Source organism: Uranotaenia lowii, chromosome 1 (assembly GCF_029784155.1).
Source record: "Uranotaenia lowii strain MFRU-FL chromosome 1, ASM2978415v1, whole genome shotgun sequence".
NCBI lineage: Eukaryota > Metazoa > Arthropoda > Insecta > Diptera > Culicidae > Uranotaenia > Uranotaenia lowii.
In genome coordinates this window covers 36,245,617-36,268,915 of record NC_073691.1, presented here as the reverse complement: position 1 = coordinate 36,268,915, position 23,299 = coordinate 36,245,617, and the positions used below count along the sequence as shown (strand labels likewise).

Genomic DNA, 23,299 nt, shown 5'->3' with positions numbered 1-23,299 from the left:
GCACGTTGTTCTATGGGAACAAAAAAATAATCATTCAGGACCACCATAGGACAAGGGCACGTGTTCGGGCTGGCATTCGGAGAATCAGAAAAAAGAAGGCTCTTACCGTTCCTCAACCATGTTTGGGTGCATGTGAAGACGTGAAGCTAGCAACACCAAAGTGTAATAAAATTCTCAGCATCCATTGCTGCATCGAGTGCAGGAAGTTTATCGTGAGGAAAAGCGCACAGAACTTTTCCTAGACATCCAAACATGAGGGCAGGTGGTGTGGGAGTGTGGAAATTTATTGTTGCACTTTTGAGCAGAAACTTTTCCATGGAAGGTTTTCCAGAACCCGCGAGAATCAACCACGTGATGAAGACAACAGATTCGGGTAATGGACGAAATGTTTAAACCGAAAACTTTCTCCGGGTAGCAGAGAGCTGTTTTTGAACGAGTTTTCTAAGAATTCATGTTAAATGAGCTGTCTTAATCTTTGACTAGATTTTTGTTTACTTCTCCTTGGAGTGAGCTCTAATAAAGTCTTAATATTGTGATTCAATCTCAAATGTTGTTACATCCATCCGCCTTTGGCAGCAGAAATCTACCAAGTCGATGTTTCCTGTTTGTTGAACATCATTCCATTTTTCCCTGAAGATTCTGCCCTGGCATTTCAAAAGTGCGTTCGATCAAAGTCGTAAAAAGATAATTCAAAGTACCAATAAAACAAATCCTAATTACTCCGGTCGATTCTTCAATATCCCAATCTCGGCACTTAATCATCTGATCCGAAACCGATACACAAACTGCCCAGCTTAGCTTTGATCCCACCATAAAACTCCATAAAGCGAAAAGGAAACTGTTGTTATTCTTGTTTTATTCGCATTTTTTTTCTCGTACCTTTTCCTCATTTACCTATACCAATCACTTAGGCTAAAACATGTAAAACCCGCAAAAAATAAACTTAATCGGTCATATTCCGCTGCCTCATCCTTTTCAATAACCGTGTACCAATATTTATGTCTACCTTTTTTTATTATTCCTTTACAGAGTGCGGAAAGTGCAAAATCGGCACCAAGCGGCTAAATCTAAACAAGTTCTGCAAAAGAGATTACGGTGAGTACTTCTACGTAACCCACAGCTTAGGAGGGGAAAATAGGGAAGTTGCATCCATCTTCTTCTGGTGCATTGATCTTGGGTTCGAAACACGCGTCACAAAAAAGGTCTTATCCTTTGATCTAAACTTTGAAGTAACATATGGCAAATCTAGTAACAGTAATTTCACAGTTGGGTTATGTCTTTTTTTTTAATTTATGTCAAACAAACGTATTATCTAAAAAATTGCCACATTATCGTAGAGACTCTCCCATATACGACATACTTCTCACAAAAAAGCATCGGAGAGTTATTTATTTATTTAAAGATCCAAACATAGAATTTGCTTTGGCTATCACTTGCTCTAAATATGTGCTTCGTGAAATTCAGTTCTCTGTCTATCCCCACTTCAAGATCTTTTACCGTCGTCTTCCTAGTAATGATCAAGCTGTCTTCGAGGCGTTAATTTCCAATCCATTGTTTTTGCAACAATCCGATAATCGGTACAATGCATTTTGCAGAATCAAACAATCTTAAAGTGACGAACAGGAAGAAATCTCGCGTGAGCTTTCATTTCGTCGTATGATACAAAATGGAAACAAATAGTTTAATTAAGGAAAAATACCAGAACTGGCATAACATAGTCGCAACTTCTTTCCATTTAGAATATTTGTAGCCTGGACAACATATTCTATATGTCAGATACAAATTTAAAAGTTGTTTTTTTATCAAAACAACTTTTAAATTTGCAGCAGTTTTCTGTGAATTCTTGAGATGTTTTAAACGACTTAATGAAAGCTCACGCGAGAAATATTTTTCGATCATTTGCGTATATCAGTACAAATACGTCGTCCAGAACTCCGGGAACTCGTTCATAAATAACAGTGATGAAACGAAGGGGTTCCAAGTGACTCCCTTGTGGTACACTCCTGTTAATCAAGAAAGCACCAGATCTGACATTTCCCAGCCTCTTCCAATTAAGTATGAATGTAAATGGCTTGTCGAGAAACTCGAGAAAAGACAAATCTAACCGGGATGGCCAGATATTATTAGAAGTTTTTTTGGATTTTACCCGGGTTTTTTCAGATGATTTGCAAAATCAAATAAATACTCAATTTTTTCTCTGAAAATTTTTAAATTCAGAAACCATTTGATAGTGTTACCTAATTTAAATATAAACATAAATTTTTCTTTAACCCTTAGATACGATTTTAACACTGCTGCTGTGATTCGATAAAAACCTTAAATTTTAAGTAATTTACTTTTTTTTTCTTGTATGTTTGAGAATGATGCCTAGATTCTGTTGAGATATGCTCGGGAAATCAGTTTCTTCCTGAGCCAATGTCCTTAAGTGTAAACAAAGATTATGATGAAAGTTAATTTACTAATTCAAACAGAAAAAGTGTGATCCTTCTATTTGCATTTCTTTTTTAATCAAACAATTCATATTTTTTCCTAAGGATTATATAGAGGTTTTTTACAGCCAATCCATATATTATTGAAACTAATGGGTGTTTTTATAAGGACAAACCCTTTTATTTTTTTACAGCCAATTTTTATCTAAATAAAACTAACCAATGTCATTTGATAATTCAGCTTTTAGGAATTGCTTTGTAGAATTCTAGAACACCCGTAAAAAGAATATGATAAAAGGTTTTTGAGCTTTCTTGAAGAGCATTTGTTTAGGATGTTTGTTGAAATGCTCGGAGCTAAATTATTTATTTATTTTCATAGTACACCGACACACCACATAACTTGACAACATTTCTTCCATTTATTTGGTCCATGGCAATCGTTCTCCAATTCATCGGGCGTTCCACATTCGCCAGATCAAGCTCCACTTGTTCTAACCACCTCGCTCGTTGCACCCTTGCTAGTCTCGTTCCTAGAGTTTCAACAATACGTAATGTGACGAATCATCGCCACTGGCGTTCGCATTTTATGCCAATGACGTTGAAATATTGAGAGCTCATAATTGGAGAAAAGGCTGCATTTTGGGTGTACAAATCCAATAAAGAGTTTAAATTGTTGATTGGACCTTTCTATATTATTTACTTACTTAAAGGTCCAGCGTCTATTCTCCAGCACAGAGGGCCGTTGCAAAAGACCTTCACTGTTGACAACCCGTAGCCAGCGACTTCACATGGTCCTTGTTAAGATTCTCGTCGACACTTCGGATTTCGGTGGCTAGCCTTCTTAGCCACGATTTTCTGGGTCTATCTCTTCTTCGATTTCCCTCTGGATTGAATTCAAGCGCCTTTCTGCAAATCTCGTTCTCATATTTTCGCAGCGTGTGCCCAATCCATCTCCACTTACGTTCCCGAATCTCGGTTTCTAGCGCCCTTTGATGACGCGGCGATATAGTTTTTTATTTGAGACCCTTTCTAAATAGGTGTAGCCAACGACGAAGAGGAGCCACTCCCAACGATGAGTGAAGTTAAGGAAGCCATTCGCCAGTTGAATAGAAACAAGTCGGCTGGGAAGGATGGCATCGCAGCTGAACTCATCAAAATGGGCCCGGAGAAGTTGGCCGATTGTCTACACCGGTTGATAGTGCGGATCTGGGACATAGAACAGCTACCGGAGGAGTGGAAGGAGGGGGTAATATGCCCCATCTACAAGAAGGGCGACAAATTGGACTGTGAGAACTACCGAGCGATCACTATCCTCAATGTCGCCTACAAAGTGTTGTGCCGAATCCTACTCCGCCGCCTAACGCCGCAAGCAAACAGATTCGTGGGAAGTCATCAGGCCGGCTTCATGGAGGGACGGTCTACGACGGACCAGATATTCACATTACGGTAAATCCTCCAAAAATGCCGGGAACACCAAGTCCCTACGCACCATCTATTCATCGACTTCAAAGCCGCATACGACACGATCGACCGTAACGAGCTATGGAAAATCATGGACGAGAACGGCTTTTCCGGGAAGCTGATTAGACTGATCAAGGCGACGATGGATGGAACGCAGTGCTGTGTGCGGATTTCGGGTGAATTGTCGAGTTCATTCGAATCGCGCAGGGGGCTTCGACAAGGTGATGGTCTATCCTGCATGATGTTCAACGTGGCGCTAGAAGGTGTTATTCGACGAGCGGTGGGCGAAATGCGGGGCACGATTTTCAACAGATCCAGTCAACTTATCTGCTTTGCCGATGACATTGATATAGTCGGCAGATCATCTGCGGCGGTGGGGGAGATCTACCGCAAACTGAAACGCGAAGCAGGAAGGATTGGGTTGATGATTAATACGTCCATGACGAAGTACATGCTGGCCTGCGGATCCGAGACCAACCGAACCCGCTTGTCCAGTAATAATAAGGTCACGATCGACGGCGACGAGCTGGAGATAGTCGAAGACTTTGTCTATCTCGGCTCACTGGTGACCGCAGACAATGACACCAGCCGTGAGATCCGGAGGCGAATTATCAGCGGAAGTCGTGCCTACTATGGACTCCACAAGCAACTGCGGTCGAGAAGACTTAGCCCTCGTACGAAGTGTAACCTGTATACGACGCTCATTAGACCGGTTGTTCTCTACGGGCACGAGACATGGATATTGCTCGAGGAGGACCTGCGTACACTCGGAGTATTTGAGCGACGAGTGTTAAGAACCATCTTTGGAGGCGTTCAGGAGAACGGAGTGTGGAGGAGAAGGATGAACCACGAGCTCGCGCGACTCTTCGGCGAACCCAGTATCCAGAAGGTGGTGAAGGCTGGTCGGATACGCTGGGCGGGACATGCCGGACGACTGTCCTGCAAAACAGGTGTTCGCAACGAATCCGGTAGGAACAAGACGAGCGGGGGCGCAACGAGCGAGATGGTTAGACCAAGTGGAGCGTGATCTGGCGAACGTGGGATGCCCGAGAAACTGGAGAACGGTTGCCATGGACCGAGTGAATTTTAGGAATTATGTTCGTCAAGTTATGTCGTAAGACGGAATACTATGTAAATACTATGTAAATAAAATAATCTATATAGGTGATACTAATTACCGTTGTAAAAATGTGAAAATCAGTTGACATTTATCAAAATAGCTACCATTCTTAGCTAACTACTTAATGAACTTGTTTTGAGAACCGACATGTCAAAGGATAACTCAATAACGACTTAATTCAAGTTGAAAGCAAATAACAAGCTTAAGTTCATGTCAATACCGTCGAAATAAAGCTCGTTATATCAACAAAAAATGATCCCATTTTGATCTATAACTAAATATGATTTGTCATTCAACAAACCAAAATATCGTCGGATTCAATTTGTTCTACAAATATTTGAAATTACTCAATACTTTCCACTTTTCAACTTCTTCGACCTTTCGCCTTGATCAAAGCTTTAACTTTTCTTGCAAATTTCGATAAAGTTTGTCGTGAATACACAAAGTGCTCGGGAGCCTCTTTATTATACCGAAGCCCCACTTAGCATGAATGAACGATTGGGCAAAACCCCACCGCGAAGAAGTCAGACTCCTGGCCTTCACTCTCGTTCCAAATGAATGATGATGGTGATGGACGATGATGGACTGGGCCATATCGCAACAAATGTTCACAATTTTTTCCTTTATTCATGTTTTCATTCATACAAAGGTACCTAGGCTATTCCCGGGTGAGCTGACGTTGACCGCCAGTCCGCTCAAAGAAGGAACGAAGGGAGGAAGGAGGTCGGTTAAAGTGAAGCGCGAAATTGATGCAAAAATTGCTCCATCTCTTCCCAGTTTCCGCCACAACTGTTGAGCTCCACTCGAGGAAGGTCTCCCAAAGCTCCTACTTCCTTCCGGGTTTTGGACCAATATATGCCGTAGCATTTCTGTTTCGATCCCGACCGAGCCGCTCGCTCCGAGCTTTCATATTCGTAGTTTACAAAAGTGAAATTAATTTTTGATGTAGCCCCGCGGGCTCTCTCTCAGCTCAACGACCCGGCAACGGTAGAAACGCGGACGGAAGAAAGCAAAGGGCAGGAAGTGGCTCTGCCAACGAATCTGGGTCCATCAAAGTGCCGTACTGGCTTGGAACCGGAAAATGTTGATCGATCCCCACGGACGGATGCGATGGGGACAAACAACGATGGCAGTGTAGGCTTTGACAAGTTTGCTTCCCTGGTCCTGGCCTAGCACAGCAAAGGAAAAGAGGAAGAAACCGGAATAAGTGAGTCCTTCTGTAAGGTTGTTAAAATTCCAGACAGGCCAAGAGACGGAAGAACAGGGAAATGCGAGGACTAGCCTCAGGTCGTTTGTTAAAGTTAGGCAACATATGAGAGTGAAATGAAAAATGGAGTTTATGAACAAGTTTTTTTTATGGTTGTGCTGAAACAAGTCCTATTTGATCAGTGGGAAATTTTATGATGGATTTCAAGTTGAAATTTTCAACTGTACACCATTGATTTGATATATTTATTACAAATCCAATTAAGATAATTGAAAAAATATGAAAAATAAGAAAGAAACAGTTCCTGATGGGTTTTTGAAATTCGAAAAATGATTACCTGCCAATTCGCACACTTGAATAATTCAAATTGAGGTTTATCACCACCAAAAAGGCATCATCATTTTTCAGCCCCGAAGCATGTACCTGTCATTAATTCCACAATGTTTGGTACCGTGACAAAAAAAGCTTGACAACGACGACAATGAGATATATTTTCTAGAAAACTGGTAGATTTCTTGATATGAAACTTGAGACGAGCCTTTTCAAGAATTTACAAATTATAATCCTGACCCATTTTTAAAATGGATGGAATAATGCTCAGTAGTATGCGGGCGTCTATGAATAAGATTTTATTTTCCACTTTTTCTAGGATCCGAGACATCTCGCGTTGGAATATCTCAGGGACTGCATTGACCCGAACATCAATCGCTTGAAACAAAACATACCCGTTTACACGTCGTTAAGTCTCTAGAGTTCTCATGAAGCGCCAAATGATAGAAAACATTCGAAATATCCAATTTAGATAAATATCGAGCTCCATGTAGCTTAATTCTCATTACGTCCAAGAGAGGCATGTGATAATACTCTCGCTTGATCGCGCATGTTCACGACCAAGCGAAAATCGTGTCTTCCTTTGGGTATCGCTGACATCCCACTTATCCAATCGGGAGCGGTCGTCACTCGTTCTTTAATACTGTTGTTTTTCATTTCTTGGAGTCTTGATTTAGCACTTTCTCTAAAAGCAGCAGGGGCGTTAAAATAAGCGTTTTTCGTGGGCGGTACAGATTTTTACACGCTAAATCTTATAAGAACACCCTGCACTTTAGGAAACCTTCCGAATTGTTGAGCAGTTTCACAGGAGCTAGGGAACATCCATAAATGACGTAGCATTTAATTTTGAGTTTTTATACCCCCCTCCCCCCTCGTAGCATTTCGTCACAAAGTCATAGAATCCCCCTAGATAATAACGTAGCTTTAATAAACCCCCCCCCCCCCCCCCCATTTTTAAAAATCGGTTTTTAATTTTTACTTTTACCTCTAAAATCAAAAAACAGGATAGCTAGTAAGTATTCAATCAGTTGCGTCGGTTCAAATTATCTCCATTCTGGATTCCAATGAAATCGTTGGGCAGCTTTCCTCCATCGTCTGTTCGGCTGGAATAATTGCATCTGCGATGTCAGCTCCCTCCACTCACTCTCTATCGTCCTCCGGAGTGATGACCAGCGTCCTTCGTGTCCTCTTTTGCCTACAACCCGCTTTGGACGAATCTTTCTATCCGAGGCTGGGGCCTTGTGGATTTTGCAATGTTCCTTTCGGAGAACATTTGAAGCAAAATATAAATTGCATTTCTTGCATGTACTACGCTCCTTGATACGCTTGAAAACAGTCGGGCAGTAGGAGTCAAAAGCTACATGTTCAGACTGGATTGAATAAGGCATAATATAGCTCAAATCCATAGGATTGGGGATTGGGGACCTTCAACCCAAAATCTGTTTGTACAGTGGCAGTTTTGGTGGCAGGAACCGGTTCGGTAAAACAGTTAAAAGGTAAAACAGGCTGCTACGAAAAGATTTGCAGCATTTTTGGTTTGTGCATTTCACGAGTTGCAGCAAATGCTGACGTGAGCTACAAACCAATCAGCAGCTTTTTCGATCAAATCCGCCATCTCCGCGTGATCCGACTCAATATATTCGGCATGAATTTAGTCATCGAACCGAACTTCACTCCACAAGGAAGCGAGCGTTTGTCCTGCATGACCGAAATTCTTCCTTTCAAGTTCAGGATCGATAGTCCTCATCTGGCTGTCCAAATGTGAACCCTAAAACTGATTTTTTTTTTCGATATTTAAATAAAGCTACGTAGCTTTACTTGAACCCCACCCCCCCCCCCTCTCGTCACACATCGTCACACAAAGTCAAACCCCCTCCCCCCCCCCCAAATGCTACGTCATTTATGGATGTTCCCTTAACGGAAATTCCTACTTAATAATTTCAGATCTCCTGCTGTGTCTCGTCCATACAATGAACGGCGCCTTGCATCAGCCACGAGGAAATCAGCTTCTTCGGAAGGTTTGCTGTGCCTTACAACTTCTACCCTAGCTTTGAAGCTACATCGGACAGCAATAGGGCACTAGATGCATACACGGAGAAAAAAATACAGATTTATCAGTTACTTTACGAGTCTACGTGAACATAAATATGGTTGTTTGGTTCTGACCCGAAAAAACGATCAAAACAACAATCAGATGATACTTTGTCACGAAAGGATAAATGGTTGATTAAGCGATCGCATCGATGCTAAGAATCCAACAGGAATTTTCATTCAATCGTTAGTATGGCTGTTTCTACTGTACATGCTGCTCCCCGTGAACGTGGGAAATCGTTGATTCAAAATATTCATAAAATTAATTTGAACAGATAAAATGCATTGTTTTTCTTTTTAAAATGAAACAATTTTATTTTATTTTTCATTTTAATTATACGATCAATGGCATGAATTTTAAATTCATTGTTTTTTTTTGCTTCTGCTGGGGGAGCCGCCGCCATGGCCCTGAAACAAAATGCTGTTATTGTTTTTTTTCGGTGGAAGTTGAACTGCCGGCGCCCTGAAATAAAATAAAAGCTGTTATGAAAATATGGTAGTGATAAATAAAAAAAACTATGTAACTTACGTGATATGATCTTATTCATCGCTGTTTATTATTTCACCTTCCGGATAGGCCCTCGAGGGTCAAAATGCACCCACACATCTCTATCTGAAAACATTTAAAAAAAATTGAAAACAAAATCAACTGAAAAAAAATAAATCATATTTACCTTTCCGCTTCGTGTTGGTTGATTTCTTCCACGAGAAATAACTACTGGCTTTTTTTTCCCTCTAAGTCGGACAATTTACTTTACAAACTCAAGCTCAGTCAAGCATCAGTGATATTTAAAAAAAAATAACTATCTGATATTATAATGTAGACTAGGAAAATATAGCCAAATCTACAAGCTGTTGAATTATTTTAGCGATATGCGGTTAAGAAATCCTCTACAGCCAAATCAACTTTACATAAACGCTAGTTTGTTTGTAGTTATCGATGTTGATTAAGCAATATTATGGGTTCAACAAAAAATATGTGATATAGATGAGCCAACCATACGAATTTTGATAACAACCTATAGAGTTTTTTATCCGTGTACGATCGCAGATCTGTGCATGTGTCCAATTCAATTAGCTTTGCAATTAGAAAAGCCATTTCAGCGTGAAATTCGCTTTTAAGACGTCGCCAATTATCACCACCGATGATGTTGACGTCGACTCCACAGTCTATGAGGGGGAATTGGACTCCTCGAACCAAGGCGACAATCGACGATGGCGTCTGACAAGGTCAAGATATTCAGCTCTTGGGCATGCTGTATCGGTGGGAGTAGCTTCTGGAGGTAAAGCTTCTTCACGGGTGGCCAACTGTACTATCTTGGTGGAACTGTTCTCGAAAATACTTGATTCCTTCGCGAGTGTTCGACTTCGCATCCCTTTTAACAATTTCGTCCGAACGAAGCGGTCCTGGTCACTGCTGCTGTGTTCACAGAGACGAACTTTCTCCATGAGTCAAGCGGGGAAGGTCATCGTTGGTTCATCTCGTTCCTTTCTCATTGTAGAGAATCACTCATATTCCGCCGTGATGTCAATCATCGACCGCAAGTAATCTTCGATATTTCTGATAAATATGCGGTAGCAATTCGGTTTGAGGAGGTTTGGGCGAAGTCTGGCCTTTTTTTGAAGTTTTTCTCCCATTGCGAGGAACAGTACTTTCGTTGAGGCTTTTGAATTATTTGCCGAATATTTTCGCAGCATTTACATCGCAAACGATTTGGTGGCAGAACTAGAATTGCAAGTCCCGGCAGAGGTTATGCCAGAATTGAGCGTATCGACAACGGATGTTCGGCAGAAAATTTCTCAGCTCGATGAATCCAAAGGAAGTGGACCTGATAGTATTCCAAATTCATTTCTTAAAAAGTGCGTGGGCGCTATTGAAAAGCCTCTACATTTGCTCTTCTCAGCTTCCATTCGTGATGGTTTGTTTAGCAAACTATGGAAAAACTCACACATCTTGCCGATTCACAAGAATGGTTCAAAACTGCCCGCTGAAAACTATCGAGGGGTAGCAATTCTTTCTGCTATACCAAAAATGTTCGAGAGCATAATTTACGACCAGATGTACCCATGGCTAGAGAGAAAGATGGCTGATGTTCGGCATGGATTTTTTAAAAGGCGATCTACTGTGACGAATTTAGCAGAATTTGTTTCCCGAACTTCTCAATGGATGACGCAGGGTTCGCAAGTTGATGTCATATATACCGACATGTCTAAAGCCTTTTACGTTATCAATATTAAAGCTCTTCTGTCAGTGCTGCGCAAAAATGGAATCACTGGTGTTAGTCTACAATGGATACGTTCGTACCTGATGGAAAGAGTACAGTTTGTAAAACTTGGGAACGCGAGATCCAGCGTATTCATGGTCAACAGTGGCGTACCTCAAGCGAGTCACTTGGGACCCCTACTTTTTATAACTGTATTGAACGAGTTCCCCGAAGTGCTGCGTGACGTGTTTGTGCTGACCTACGCGGATGATTTGAAAATGTTCCTTCCTGTTCGGTATCCCACGGATTAGGGTAAGTGAGTCTTAACTTGGCATGCTCCTTATCTTGGCATGCCAAAATGCATTTTGGTGATTTTCATGTCAAACATACGCCTAAAAATGAAAAAAAAAATCAAACATAAAAGAAAATTGCATATGGCAACATTCTGCATAGCATTTGTCCACAATTGAATCCAAATGACTGCGTAATAATTTTTTTTCGCATGACAAACTGCAAATAAAATGATGATCTTCGGAAAAAAATTAAAATGAACCTACCTTGCTAGTGCATCTGTCATCTTCAGATTGATTTTCAAAACACACTTCATTATGGAAAAATCACTAAAAATTATCGTTGGTTACAGCAAAACATGGCAAAAAATATAAAATTATAACTTACTTCAAACAACGTACATTTTCTATCTAGAATTGAAGAAAATATAAAAAAATGTTTCGCCTTATCTTGGCATGCAATTCCACAAATAGAAGTATGCATGTATGCGTGAAAACGACATCAAAAGGCAGTCGGCAGCCGGCGGTCGTTCGTCGGCCGTTAGTGCACAGTGGTTTGGAAATTGAAAAGCCGGTCAAAAGTAAAATGAATGATTGAAATAACTTAAAAATATCATGAATGTATTTTGGACTATAATCAATTTATCTATCTCTCAAGGAGACTCAAGCGTATTTGGCATCTTAGTTGGAATTATAATGCTACAATTTGAGCTGCTTTTTTATGGTAAATTTTGAGAACTTCTTCTTCTTCTCAATAAAAATTACCTCTCAATAAATTAATTTACCGGTTCCGGATCTGCACTGATATCTTGGATCTCAATGTTGTTACTATATCCATACCCAAAAATTCAACATTTGGAAATAAGGTTTAACGTATTTTGATTTCATTTGATTTGTACTGAAGATGAACATTTGCTGCATATGTGTCGCTTTGAAAGGAATTGTTATAAAGTTCAAATTATGACACTCTAAATATTATGTTTATTCAAAAAAAATAATTGCACTGCAACCTTGAATTACTATGTTGTAACGAGCTTGAATTTTTATTGTTTTCAATTTCATGTGAAATCAAAAATAATATTTTGACCAAGTTTGGTTTTTATCATACATCACTGTGCATCAGCAGAAGGTGATGACGTTTGTTCTCTGTAGGAATGGAATATGCGAAGGAAGCGCTGCCTAGTTCGGGTAATGATTTTGCATGAGTGCAAGTGGGATGCAGCACTTATTTTACCCAGCTTTTGAATTTGCTGTTCGTTTCCATTGCCTATAGTTCAAAAACGAACGAGTGAGATGCAATCTACAGTGAGCGAAATAAGAATAGCACCACTATGTGTTTTGCTTGTTAAAATATGAATGATTGAAAATTACGAAAATTTTCTTCCACAGTTTGTTCTGAATTGCTTAACGAATAAATCAAGCATAAGTTTACTTTTTTTGGACGTAGCAATTGGCGTTGAGGACCAAAAATGTGAAAAAAGGGTGCGAAATAAGAATAGAACCACTTGAGTTTTCCAACAAAAACACGGTTATTTTTCAAAATTTACTGTGTAAAAGTGAATAATAATGCTTCTACGAGTTATTTGAATAGATAACTGCATTTTAAGGAGTTTTCAAGAATTCCAAAGGTTTTCAAAGGTTTTAAAAGGAGGTTTTAGGAGATGCTCCTTTAGCGTTAAGGAATGTGATATTTGAGCTGTAATTCTTCACCAAACAACTTACTTTCTTCATTAAAATGACGTGAAATGATGAAACAAACATTCGGGATTAATTTTGAATCAGAAAAAATAGGTTGGAAATCAAAAACTTTGATTTTGTTCAGTAAACCACACTTTTTTTCCAGTTTCAAGTCGTAGATGGCAGCACTATCTTGCAGTTAAAACCAAATTTAGTCTCAATATTGATTTTACAGGTTTATTTAGGCCCATATTCATCATTTTGAGGTATTTTCGCATCACATGTTTGTGAAAGTTTACGCTGCAGAAAGCTTTTCTGGATTTGCAAAAGAATCACCAGCACAAAACTGTACAACCGCCAAAATTCCTGCTCATCTCAACTTACGATTCAATTGCAAATCATACCAATAATACTGCTAGCTGTCAGGTTCATCAAGCTCCATCGCAAAGTATAACTTTATTCTGATAATCGGTCCAAAAAAATCACTTTTAGTGACCTTGATGCAATTCTATTTTTTTTTTATTTAGTGACCTTAGAATTTCCAAAGCGTTCACACGGTACATGTATTTATTTCTTAACCAAAATCATCCAGCACTCCCAAATTAATCAAGGATATTTGAAGATGGGCATGAATTTGGTTAAATGGCAAGAAAGTGCTGCCATCTATGACCTAAATCTAGAGAAATAGTGATTGACTATTAAAAAACATTAGTATTTTTGAATTCCAACCTGCTTTTTGGATTCAAACTCAGCCTCAAATCTATGTTTCATCATTTTGCATCATATTTATGTATGTTAATGAAGAAATCAAGCATCTTGATAAAATTTTATAGCTCAAATATCAAATTCCTTAACGCTAGAGGAGCATCTCTCTAACCCCCTTTTTAATACCTTTGAAAACCTTTGGAGTTCTGGAAAACTCCTTAAAATGCAGTTGTTTATTCAAATAATTCGTAGAAGCATTATTATTCACTTTTACTCAGTGTATTTTTAAAAATAATCTTGTTTTTGTTGAAAAACTCAAGTGGTTCTATTCTTATTTCGCACCCTTTTTTCACATTTTTGGTCCTCAACGCCAATTGCTACGTCCGAAAAAAGTAAACTTATGCTTGATTTATTCGTTAAGCAATTCAGAACAAACTGTGGAAGAAAATTTTCGTAATTTTCAATCATTCATATTTTTACAAGCAAAACACATAGTGGTGCTATTCTTATTTCGCTCACTGTATTTCTATCAGGCTGGCTGGAGCAAAAGTTTGTCTTGTTCTGCTATCCGAGTTTACGCATAGGTACGATTGCTAGAAAATTCTTAAGGGCGACATTTTAAACATTTATGATTAAAAGAATCGTTCGCTTACTTTAGTTTGCTTCTTGCCTCGGTCATAACGGTTTTTAAAATGTCGGTCCCCCTTTTCTCCTTTTAAGGAAGTGGAATGAAAAAGAAATATGAACTTTTAATATCTTCTGTTAACTTCAATGGAAACAGATCTATCGTGATTGCATGTTAAGAATTGAGCGAACGATTTGTTTGCTTCATTAATAAACATATTTATGTTAACCAGGGCAATAATTATGAATCTATTTGTTTTAAATTATCATTCTTATAATAGAAATTTTAAAAACACAAAAACTGAAATAAACAAGTCAAACTTTTTTACGTAAGATTATCATTCTACATGCAAATATCACTTCTAAAAGTTGATTGACATTTCGTTCTTCCGACTTTTTGAAAACAATACAGAGCATTGTTGTGTTTCCTTCCGGGATATTTTCGATGAATTCGTGGGGGCTGTTGTTGTATTAGTGAGGCATGTTTCTTCTAGAGACGGCCAATTTAAGGAACTCATAAAGGGCCAAAATTCGCCGCGGGGGCTAAAATAAGGAGCATTTCAATCAATAGTTTGATCAGGTTTATCTCAAATTATCAACCGCTTTCAAGCAAGGACATATTTTTACTACCATTCAGGCTAGTAAGCAATCATATTTGTCGAAGAACTTTTGAAGGTACACATTACAGGAAGACTACAATCATGGGAAATCTAGTCAACCATGCCGTAGGGGCCAAGATTGGGTACATTTACCCTATATGGTTCTACAGAATGCGCTTAACAAATTTTCTGAGTGTTGCAGCCATTTTGGTTTGAAAATCAATGCCTCTAAATGCAGCGTGATCACCTTTTCAAGGAAAATGAGCAACATAGTGCACGATTATTGTCTTGAAAACAACTGTTCCGTAACAAGAAAATCATCAGTGAAAGATCTAGGCGTAGAGTTGGATGCAAAACTTAGTTTTTCGAAACATATCGAACCATGCAGTCGTTGCCAAAGCCAATTCCATGTACAGTATGGTTAGCAGGATTTGTCACGAGTTGGACAATCCTTATACTATCGTCTCGATTTATGTTGGTCTTATCCGAACCACTATCGAATATGCCAGTATTGTGTGGCAGCCATACTACAATGTTCATAAGAATAGAATCGAAAGAGTTCAAAAACGATTTCTAAGGCACGCCTTGAGAAACCTTGGCTGGCAAGAAGATATGCCAGAATATCGAGCTTTGTGTATGCTGGTTGGCTTGGACTCACTAGAAATCGCAGAAAATCAATCGACATGTTGCTTTTAAAGGATTTGACCTGTGAAAACTATTTTTCACCGTATTTGATGTCACAGATTTCTCCTAACGAAGGACGTAGCAGTCTACGCAGCATAGGACCGTTCCAGCTCCCTAACCGAATTCAAAACTACGCTTGCAATGAACCAATATACAGAATGATGGCGCTCTACAATGCACATGCTAACGTAATAAAACTGAATATGTCCAGAGAACAAATCAAAAATAGACTTAAGTTAGTTTTTTCATAAATATATTGTAAACACCATTAAAGGTAAAAGGCTGTAGCCTAGGATCTATCAATAGTAAATAAACAGGAGTTAAGATCGTTGGACCGAATCGTTAGCGTTGTAAAGGGACGCCGCGATTTCAAAACGATCGATGAACCGTATCCACTGTTCCCACATTTTGTTTGTGGGGAGATCGATTGGGAACGGTTGGATACTCTCCCAACGAATGAAGTTGGTGCTTTTAGTTGAACTATTTGCGACATTCCAACTGCGTTCAACATCGCTTGGGGAAATATGAATAGGGTTTTGGTGATTTATCGAGCTGCAAGCTTTTTCCAGCCTACACAACTCTTCTCCAAAACCGATAATCATTTTGTTGAATTCGTGATCGTCGTGGGGCATCGTTTCTCTTTCGTTTGCGGCGTTGGTCTCGCGTGGCGATGAGCCACCCACACTAGTGCAGCTAGGAGAAATGTTGTCAAGGTCAAGATTGGCGAAGTTTTCGCGAGCAGGTCCCTCTGACTTGAAATCGAGAGCCAGCACGTGTTTCCCTCCGGTGTACATTTTCATGAGTTTTAGTTAACCTGTGAGAAAAAAAACTGCTTTACTCAACAGATCAATGAAATTATGGGTACATAAACAAGATGTTTGTATGTTAGCTTTCTGCATCATTTATCGGTATCAAATGCAGGCTAGTGAGGCGAACGGCTTAGATAACCAATTTTCCCAAAATAAGGTTAGATAATTTTGCAATTTCGAATACTTATCGAACCCTATCGTTGTGGTCGCCCTCGACCCGCTGTTTATACAGCGGTATCTTCATTCCGCACATCGTCTTTAGGATCGTGTTTTGCGGGAGCGGTTGTCCACAATCCGCTCTTCGTCGTTACGGTCCGCGATCCGCAAGCCGTCTTTACGGTCGTCCTCGATCCGTATTTCGCTAGAGTGGTTGTCCACAATCCGCGATTCACTATTACTGTTTTCTGCGATCTGCATTTCACTGTTCAAGCCGCCCACAATCCGCTATTCGGCGTTACGGTCGTCCACGATCCGCAATTCTAACTTAAAATAAACCGTTCTCAAACAATTTAGTAGGTATTTAATTTTCAACATTGACTTTGCAAGGCACACTCAGAATCAAAACAACCCAAAAATGACTTTGCCAGGGCACCAAACTTAAGTTCAGCTGTCTTTCTTCATTTTGGGGTGTTCTCAATACACCAAAGTTAAAGTTCGGAGCTCGAACTTATCACCCCAAAAAAATTTCCCTTTTCTCCCGCATTTTGTAACCAAAAAAAAAAAAACAGTTGTACCGAAAACAAAGTATGGTAAAAAGCGTTTAATTTAATATGATTCTATTATTCTAAATTCATTCTATTTTACAGCTTTCCAGAACACGTTAGTTTATCGAGTGTCGATGCAGAAATCGTATTCTAGAACGACTAGAATATCATTTGCATCACCCAGCGAATTTTCAGATGGTAGAAAAACCATTAGGAAACCGGAGGAAGTGGATGGCGATCTGGAACAATCGTAGCATTAGCCATTCACGGCCTACTGAAAACGATAACTCCCGATAGCACCAGGTGGCCTCAAGCTTGTGCTGAAACGCGCTGTTCCTATATGCTGCCCATCGCCGGAGAAGTTTTTGACAAGGCATGATTTCGGTTGTTCCGCAAATTAATTGTATGCACTGGATAGTCATCAATTCCAGTGACGATTTTAGTCTGGTTTTCCTTCTTCCGGTGCTAGTGAATAGTGAAAAAAACATTTTGTAAAATAAAATGTGAATTATGAACAAACACATTGTGTTTATTTAATATGTATAATCCCTTTTGATAATTGGTTCATGAAATGAAAAATCCCATAAAAATCCCTGCCGCATGACATGCCCCAAAATTAAGTTGCAAAAAGGACGTTTATTCTCATGTTTGGGAAAACCTACTCGAACTTAAAATAGTCGGGAGCCAGTTTCATCCGATTTTGCGGCATAACAACTTGGTTTTGGGTTGTCGCGGCTTAGAGTGCAGTTTCAATTGTCATCGCAGTCGGCCATGTTGGGCAGGTATCTTTATTTTTTCATTTTCACTGAAGGTAGCCGAAATCGCCGTCAGGTTCGGCCATTTTGGATAGGTACCTATCTATAATTTGTTCACGATGGCTAAAGGTAACCGTCTTTTATTTTTTAGTTCAATGTTTACGGGAAATTATTAAACTAGCAGGATCGCCATTGAGGAGGCATGCCTAGGCGACCGGCCTCGGGAATTGTCCACTCGAGCTTATGAGAGGAAATGCGTTACCTTGAGTTTGGCGTAGATCCGAGAAAGCTTTCGTAGTTAGCGGTGGTGTTGGCTGGACTGACGAGGCTTGGGCCATGACGTGGCAGCCCGTGTTGCCAAGAATAATTATACCACCACACAAAAAGCAAAAGCAACCTTTTCCTCATTTGATTTACTTGAATCGGAGAAAACCCAACAAAGAAATATAAAAAATACGTTGCTTTTTAATATTCAAATAATTTATTTTCTTTTGAAAACCATCAAAAGATTCGACCGATCTGAAAAGAAATTTTCACATCCTTGACGGAAGTGACTATTTCTTTCCGAAAGGCATAGAAGTCAGGAATCGTGACCGTTATTGATGGAACCTTTTCATTTTTAAGAGTATAAGAAGGAGAAAGTTTAATTACTCTTATCAGAATTAAATATGAATATTTATTATCACCGATGCTATGAAGGACATCACATGAATTGGAAACTTCAACTTTTTATGACGATGGACTTGAATCAGGTGTTCGGCTATTCTTTTTCTTCCGGCTTTTGCACCTGCCAATGACTTCCCCATGCTGTTGAAAGAAAAGTGAAAAATATTAACAAAATTTTCCAGCGGGTTATTAAAAATGTTATTGAGATAAAATCCTGGAGATTCTGGCTTCCATTTTCGCTGGAATTATCGGAGAAACATTGTAGCTTTTAAGATTACTAAACTCTCAGATTTATGTACCACCCTGAAATTTTCCTTCAGCGTGGACGAAACCACTAAAACAACTTTAACTAAAAACTAACTAAAAATCTCGTTAGGTAGAGATAAGTGCCTCAAGTTGGCGATCTCTATAGTTTATTTTAAAATAAGCAGTTTTGATTAGCGATTGCTAACTTTGATAAGAAAGTTAGAGCTTAAATTAGTGCCGCTATCTTCTCAGTTAGCGGTGCCGAATTCTGTAGGTACAGAAACAGAAATCTCACCACACAAAACCCAGGTACAGGAAACCAATCAATCTAAGGCAGGTCTATAAAAATAATTCAAAGATCTGATTGATGAATCAATATCGTCTTAAAGTCTGGAAATGAATTGGCCATAAATTAGTTGGTAAAGCCGCCAACTTTAAGTCATTCGCCGTTTCGGTCAGTTTGGTTGTTGGCGATTTGCCGGATACCGGACAGGGTCGTAAATTGATTAAGATCGAGCGTGTGCAATAAATTTCGCACACACATGGTGCAAAAATCAACTTACTTAGGTCTGGGATAAATATTCGTTTGAACCTTACTGGGAATTGGTCTGTTGCATTTGAATGCTGAGTGGTGCAGCAATAATATTTTTTCCGTTTGCTCTCCTCTTGTTGCTTGCCTACAATATCGAGAAATGAAAAGTTGCTTATTTATTCGATTAAGCCGCTTAGGAAAATGGTCTGTGACTAATTTGAGTAAATGTTTATTTTGCTCAGTCGTAGTTCCAGCCGCAGTGCAGCCTGGACTAGGATTGAGTTTTTTTCCTACGATTCCCATTGAGAAGTTGCGCATTTCTAATGACCGGGGATTACATTGTGGCAATAAGGTGTGAATCGATGCTCAAGATTGATTTTAGTGAGGCTCAGATTACACAGATTGGATGTACTGGAATCATGTGCTCTCAAATAAATCTCGAGTCGAATTGGCCCATGAAGTGAAAAATTGGAACTTATTATTAGTAGGGTAATTTTCTGCAATGCCAAGGACCCAGACAAAGTTCGAAAGTTAAATGACGAGACATCGAGTTAATAGCATTAAACTATTAAACGTTGAAGCAAAAGTCTTGCCACTCGACACTGGTTCGAATCTAAAAATACCGCTGGATTGTGTGATACGATACGGTAGAAGAATTTTCTTCCGGTACCTACTTTCCTGTGCTGTGACACGTCTGGGAAAACTTTCCTTCGACAGTTTTTGGGTGGGCAGAGACCAAAAGTTGATGGCGGCTTCTCGTAATAGGATTACGGAGCTGAAGTCGACTAAATAGCAAACTATAAATACTTGGTAATTAAGTGTTGTTTTAATTTTATCGAAACTCATTGCACGAAACCCGTTTGATTTTTGTCCCAAATGTTTTTATACTTGAAGGTTGAAATCCAAACATTAATTTTTATTATTTTAGCTAGTAGAATTTCTTTGTAGTATTTTTTTACCCCTAAATGTATGCAATATTGTTATGGTTTTTCTTTAAAAACATTTATGGAAGAAAATATGTTAAATTTAATTGGAACAAAACCAAAACTTACTGCAAGTGGTGCTTAATGCGTCATGACATCACAAATATATCAAAAACTATAAATTTTCAAACGTTTTCATATGATTTTTCATCGAAAACGAAGTTTGTTGCAACCTGCCCCTTTTTCTTATAAGGTTGAAAATCGAATCATTATTTGATAAGTTTTTTGATTAGTTCTCGAGTTATGAAAAAAATTGTAAAAGAGCCCCCTTTTCCACTTCCTATCTCTTCTCTGGAGAAAGGAGGGGTACTATCATAGAAACATTCCACGTACCGAAACACACTCCCATGTCAAATTTGGTTCCATTTGCATGATCAATTCTCGAGTCAAGAAGACTTGTTACTTTCAGTTGAGAGTTACAAGCTGTTAGAGTGTGGCGGACCGACTTTTTTTCGACCTTAAGTGAAAATGATATACTCTTTTATTTAAGGAGCACTTCCACGGAGCGAAAATTTTGAAAATCCAAGAGTACAGCAACTAGGAAAAGATCAAAATTTTTATAGCAATCCTAGAGTTTGCGGGTATTTTGTAACGGTTTTTGGCGCTTGTGGGGTGCACCCCAAATTTTTTTTTTAATAAACTATTTATGTAATTGGATCTTGCATGCCTAATTGTGTATCTGCAAAAAGTTAGTCCGTGAACGGATCAGTAAGTCAACAAGTCGAGATAGGGCGTCCAACGCCCTCTAGTGTCAGAACAGTTTGCATCAGGAAACACTCATGGTCATAGTTTTTTTTTTTCAACGAATCCCGCTGTTTTTCCTCCATGTATTATTGGAATTTGAAAGTATTCAGTTCAGGCATCTATTTCAGTGGTCTTATGGACGTGCGAAATGTGTTTCTCCCTTCTGATGTTTCTTCTGGAAGGAAAAATATAATACCTCGAATTTGCTGAGACGGTATACATTTAGGCGCATTTTAACAAGGAACAATAATCAATTAACATCGTTTGAATCATAAATTTTGATCTAAACTTATTTAAATTATTTCAATCCTTGTTTTTGTTCCAGTAATCATGGCGAAAGTAATAGCGAGGGACACGAACACCGCCAGCGAAAGCACAAAAAGCAACACAAACACAAACAACCCGTACGGCAGCAGCAGCAGCAACAACAACAACAACAACAACAGCATCAGAAAAAGCAACAGCAACAGCAACAACAACAACGAGGTGGCAAAGTTCACACTAAGCATCCAAAAGGTGTTCAAAAGGAGCCCCAACCAAAGCAGCCCCCTGGCGGTGGCCCTGAGAAGATCGTCGCAACAGCACGTGGCACTGGTCGTCGGGGTTCGGGATCTCGAATGTCGGTGCCCAAAGGTCAAAGTCAATAGGTAAGGGGCAATTCTTTGTTTACCTACTAATTTTAGGATAATTGAAATTACCTAGCTTTTCCTAAAAAAAATTATCTAAATTTTAAATCGCTAGGGAGACATTTTGGGTGGATTTCCACATTCGATCGTCGAATTAAGTCAGCGAAAGGTCAACTACAAATTGAATTTTTGAACCTTTCCCAGGCCGAGCTGCTGTTGAGAAGCCTAACCCCTTTTGCCAATTTATTTTCCAGGTCATATCTGATCCTCGGTCGCGACACGGAGGGACCACCGGGAGCGCTCGGAATCGGGCCCAGATCGATCGTCATCGAATGGCGTGACGAATGGCATCGACGGTTGAGGAAATTTCAACGACAGGCAGCGGAAACCTGTCAGTAACGACCAGATCATCAACAACAACAACAACAAACATCAACGAGAGTAACGAGAGATTAATTTATTTGGAATGGACCAGTGAGCAACAGCAGAAAAAATCGCCATAGGTTAAGGTTTCGAATCTAAAATGCTCCATGGGATCTTCGCAATCTTCGAGAGAGATCCCAAAACAATAGTCGATTAAGATAGGGCTTCGGTTAAAAAGCGAAATTGGTTAAAAGTCATGTGTGTAGATCACCCAGCTGAATTATGTAAGAAATTTCTACTCCATTGATCTCCAACGAAAGGCTTCTCTGGAAGCTGTTTCAAGATTTGACCGAAAACAAGCAAAACATCACTAATTTGAACTGCTTTCTCGAGCAAGATTTATGACCTAGCCATTATCCCGCTCATCATAGATTCCACAAAAGGTGAACCGATAAAAACAAAAACCATACCCCAATCTCTACTGTAAATTACTTTTGAAACTAGCATCTCCACTTAACCATTTGAAACAGTTATTCGTTACTTTTACCACTACCTAGTTGTAAATCGTAGGGTTCGCTTATTGATTACGTAAAAACCAGCCAAATAATCTATTGATATGACTAAATATTTATGTAATTTGTTGGTCGTTGAAGTTTCTTCCCTAGGAAATCAATAAATTAAAGCTACAACACACAGACAAAAAAATCAAATAACTACTCGTGTATAACCTTAGATGCCAATTCGTAGCTCCCAAAACAAAATTCAAACAGAGAAAAAAAACAATAGAAAAACTCAAATTTGAAAAAGTGTCGCCATATCAAACCGCTTTATCAAACGAAGAACAGAAACAAAAAACAAACAATGAAAAAAGAAACATCCAGTATTTTTAAACATCTAAGCAATTTGTGTGATCTACCTAATGTATAACTTAAAATAAAACTAAAGACTAACTAACAAACAGAAGAAAACAAACGAACGAACAAAATAAAAACCTGTGTTTAAACAAAACGAGCTGAGGAAGCGAGCAATGTTACCTATATAAACAAACTCAAACGAACACAATCTCAATAAAAACTACAACAATAAAAGAAAACTTTCAACTACTCATAAAAAAAATTAATCAGTTTCTCTTCATTGATTAATTTTTTGGGAATTTACTCACAACTCTATATCAGCGGAAGGAATTCTACTAAACATTCATGAGACGTTTAATCAGCTTGTGACATTGAGTTGGTGAATTAAAACAAAAATTAACTTGTCTAATGAGCTTTTGATTTTTTTTTTCAGAATATCACGGTCATACAGATTTCAGATTCAGATTTGAGATTTCAGATTCAGATTTCTGATTTCAGATTCAGATTTCAAATTCAGATTTCAGATTCAGATTTTAGATTTCAGATTCATATTTCAGATTCAGATTTCAGATTCAGATTTCAGATTCAGATTTCAG

At 38.9% G+C, this 23,299-nt stretch overlaps 1 protein-coding gene across 1 annotated transcript; it reads left to right on the top strand.

The window, feature by feature from the left end:
• Positions 1–252: 252 nt before the first annotated feature.
• Positions 253–23,115, top strand: LOC129759196 (netrin-A-like). The gene is made up of 4 exons (XM_055756606.1): positions 253–373; positions 1,030–1,095; positions 21,186–21,507; positions 21,741–23,115. The coding sequence occupies exons 1-4, from the start codon at positions 253–255 to the stop codon at positions 21,883–21,885; spliced, it is 654 nt and encodes a 217-aa protein (XP_055612581.1). The 3' UTR covers positions 21,886–23,115.
• Positions 23,116–23,299: the final 184 nt, after the last annotated feature.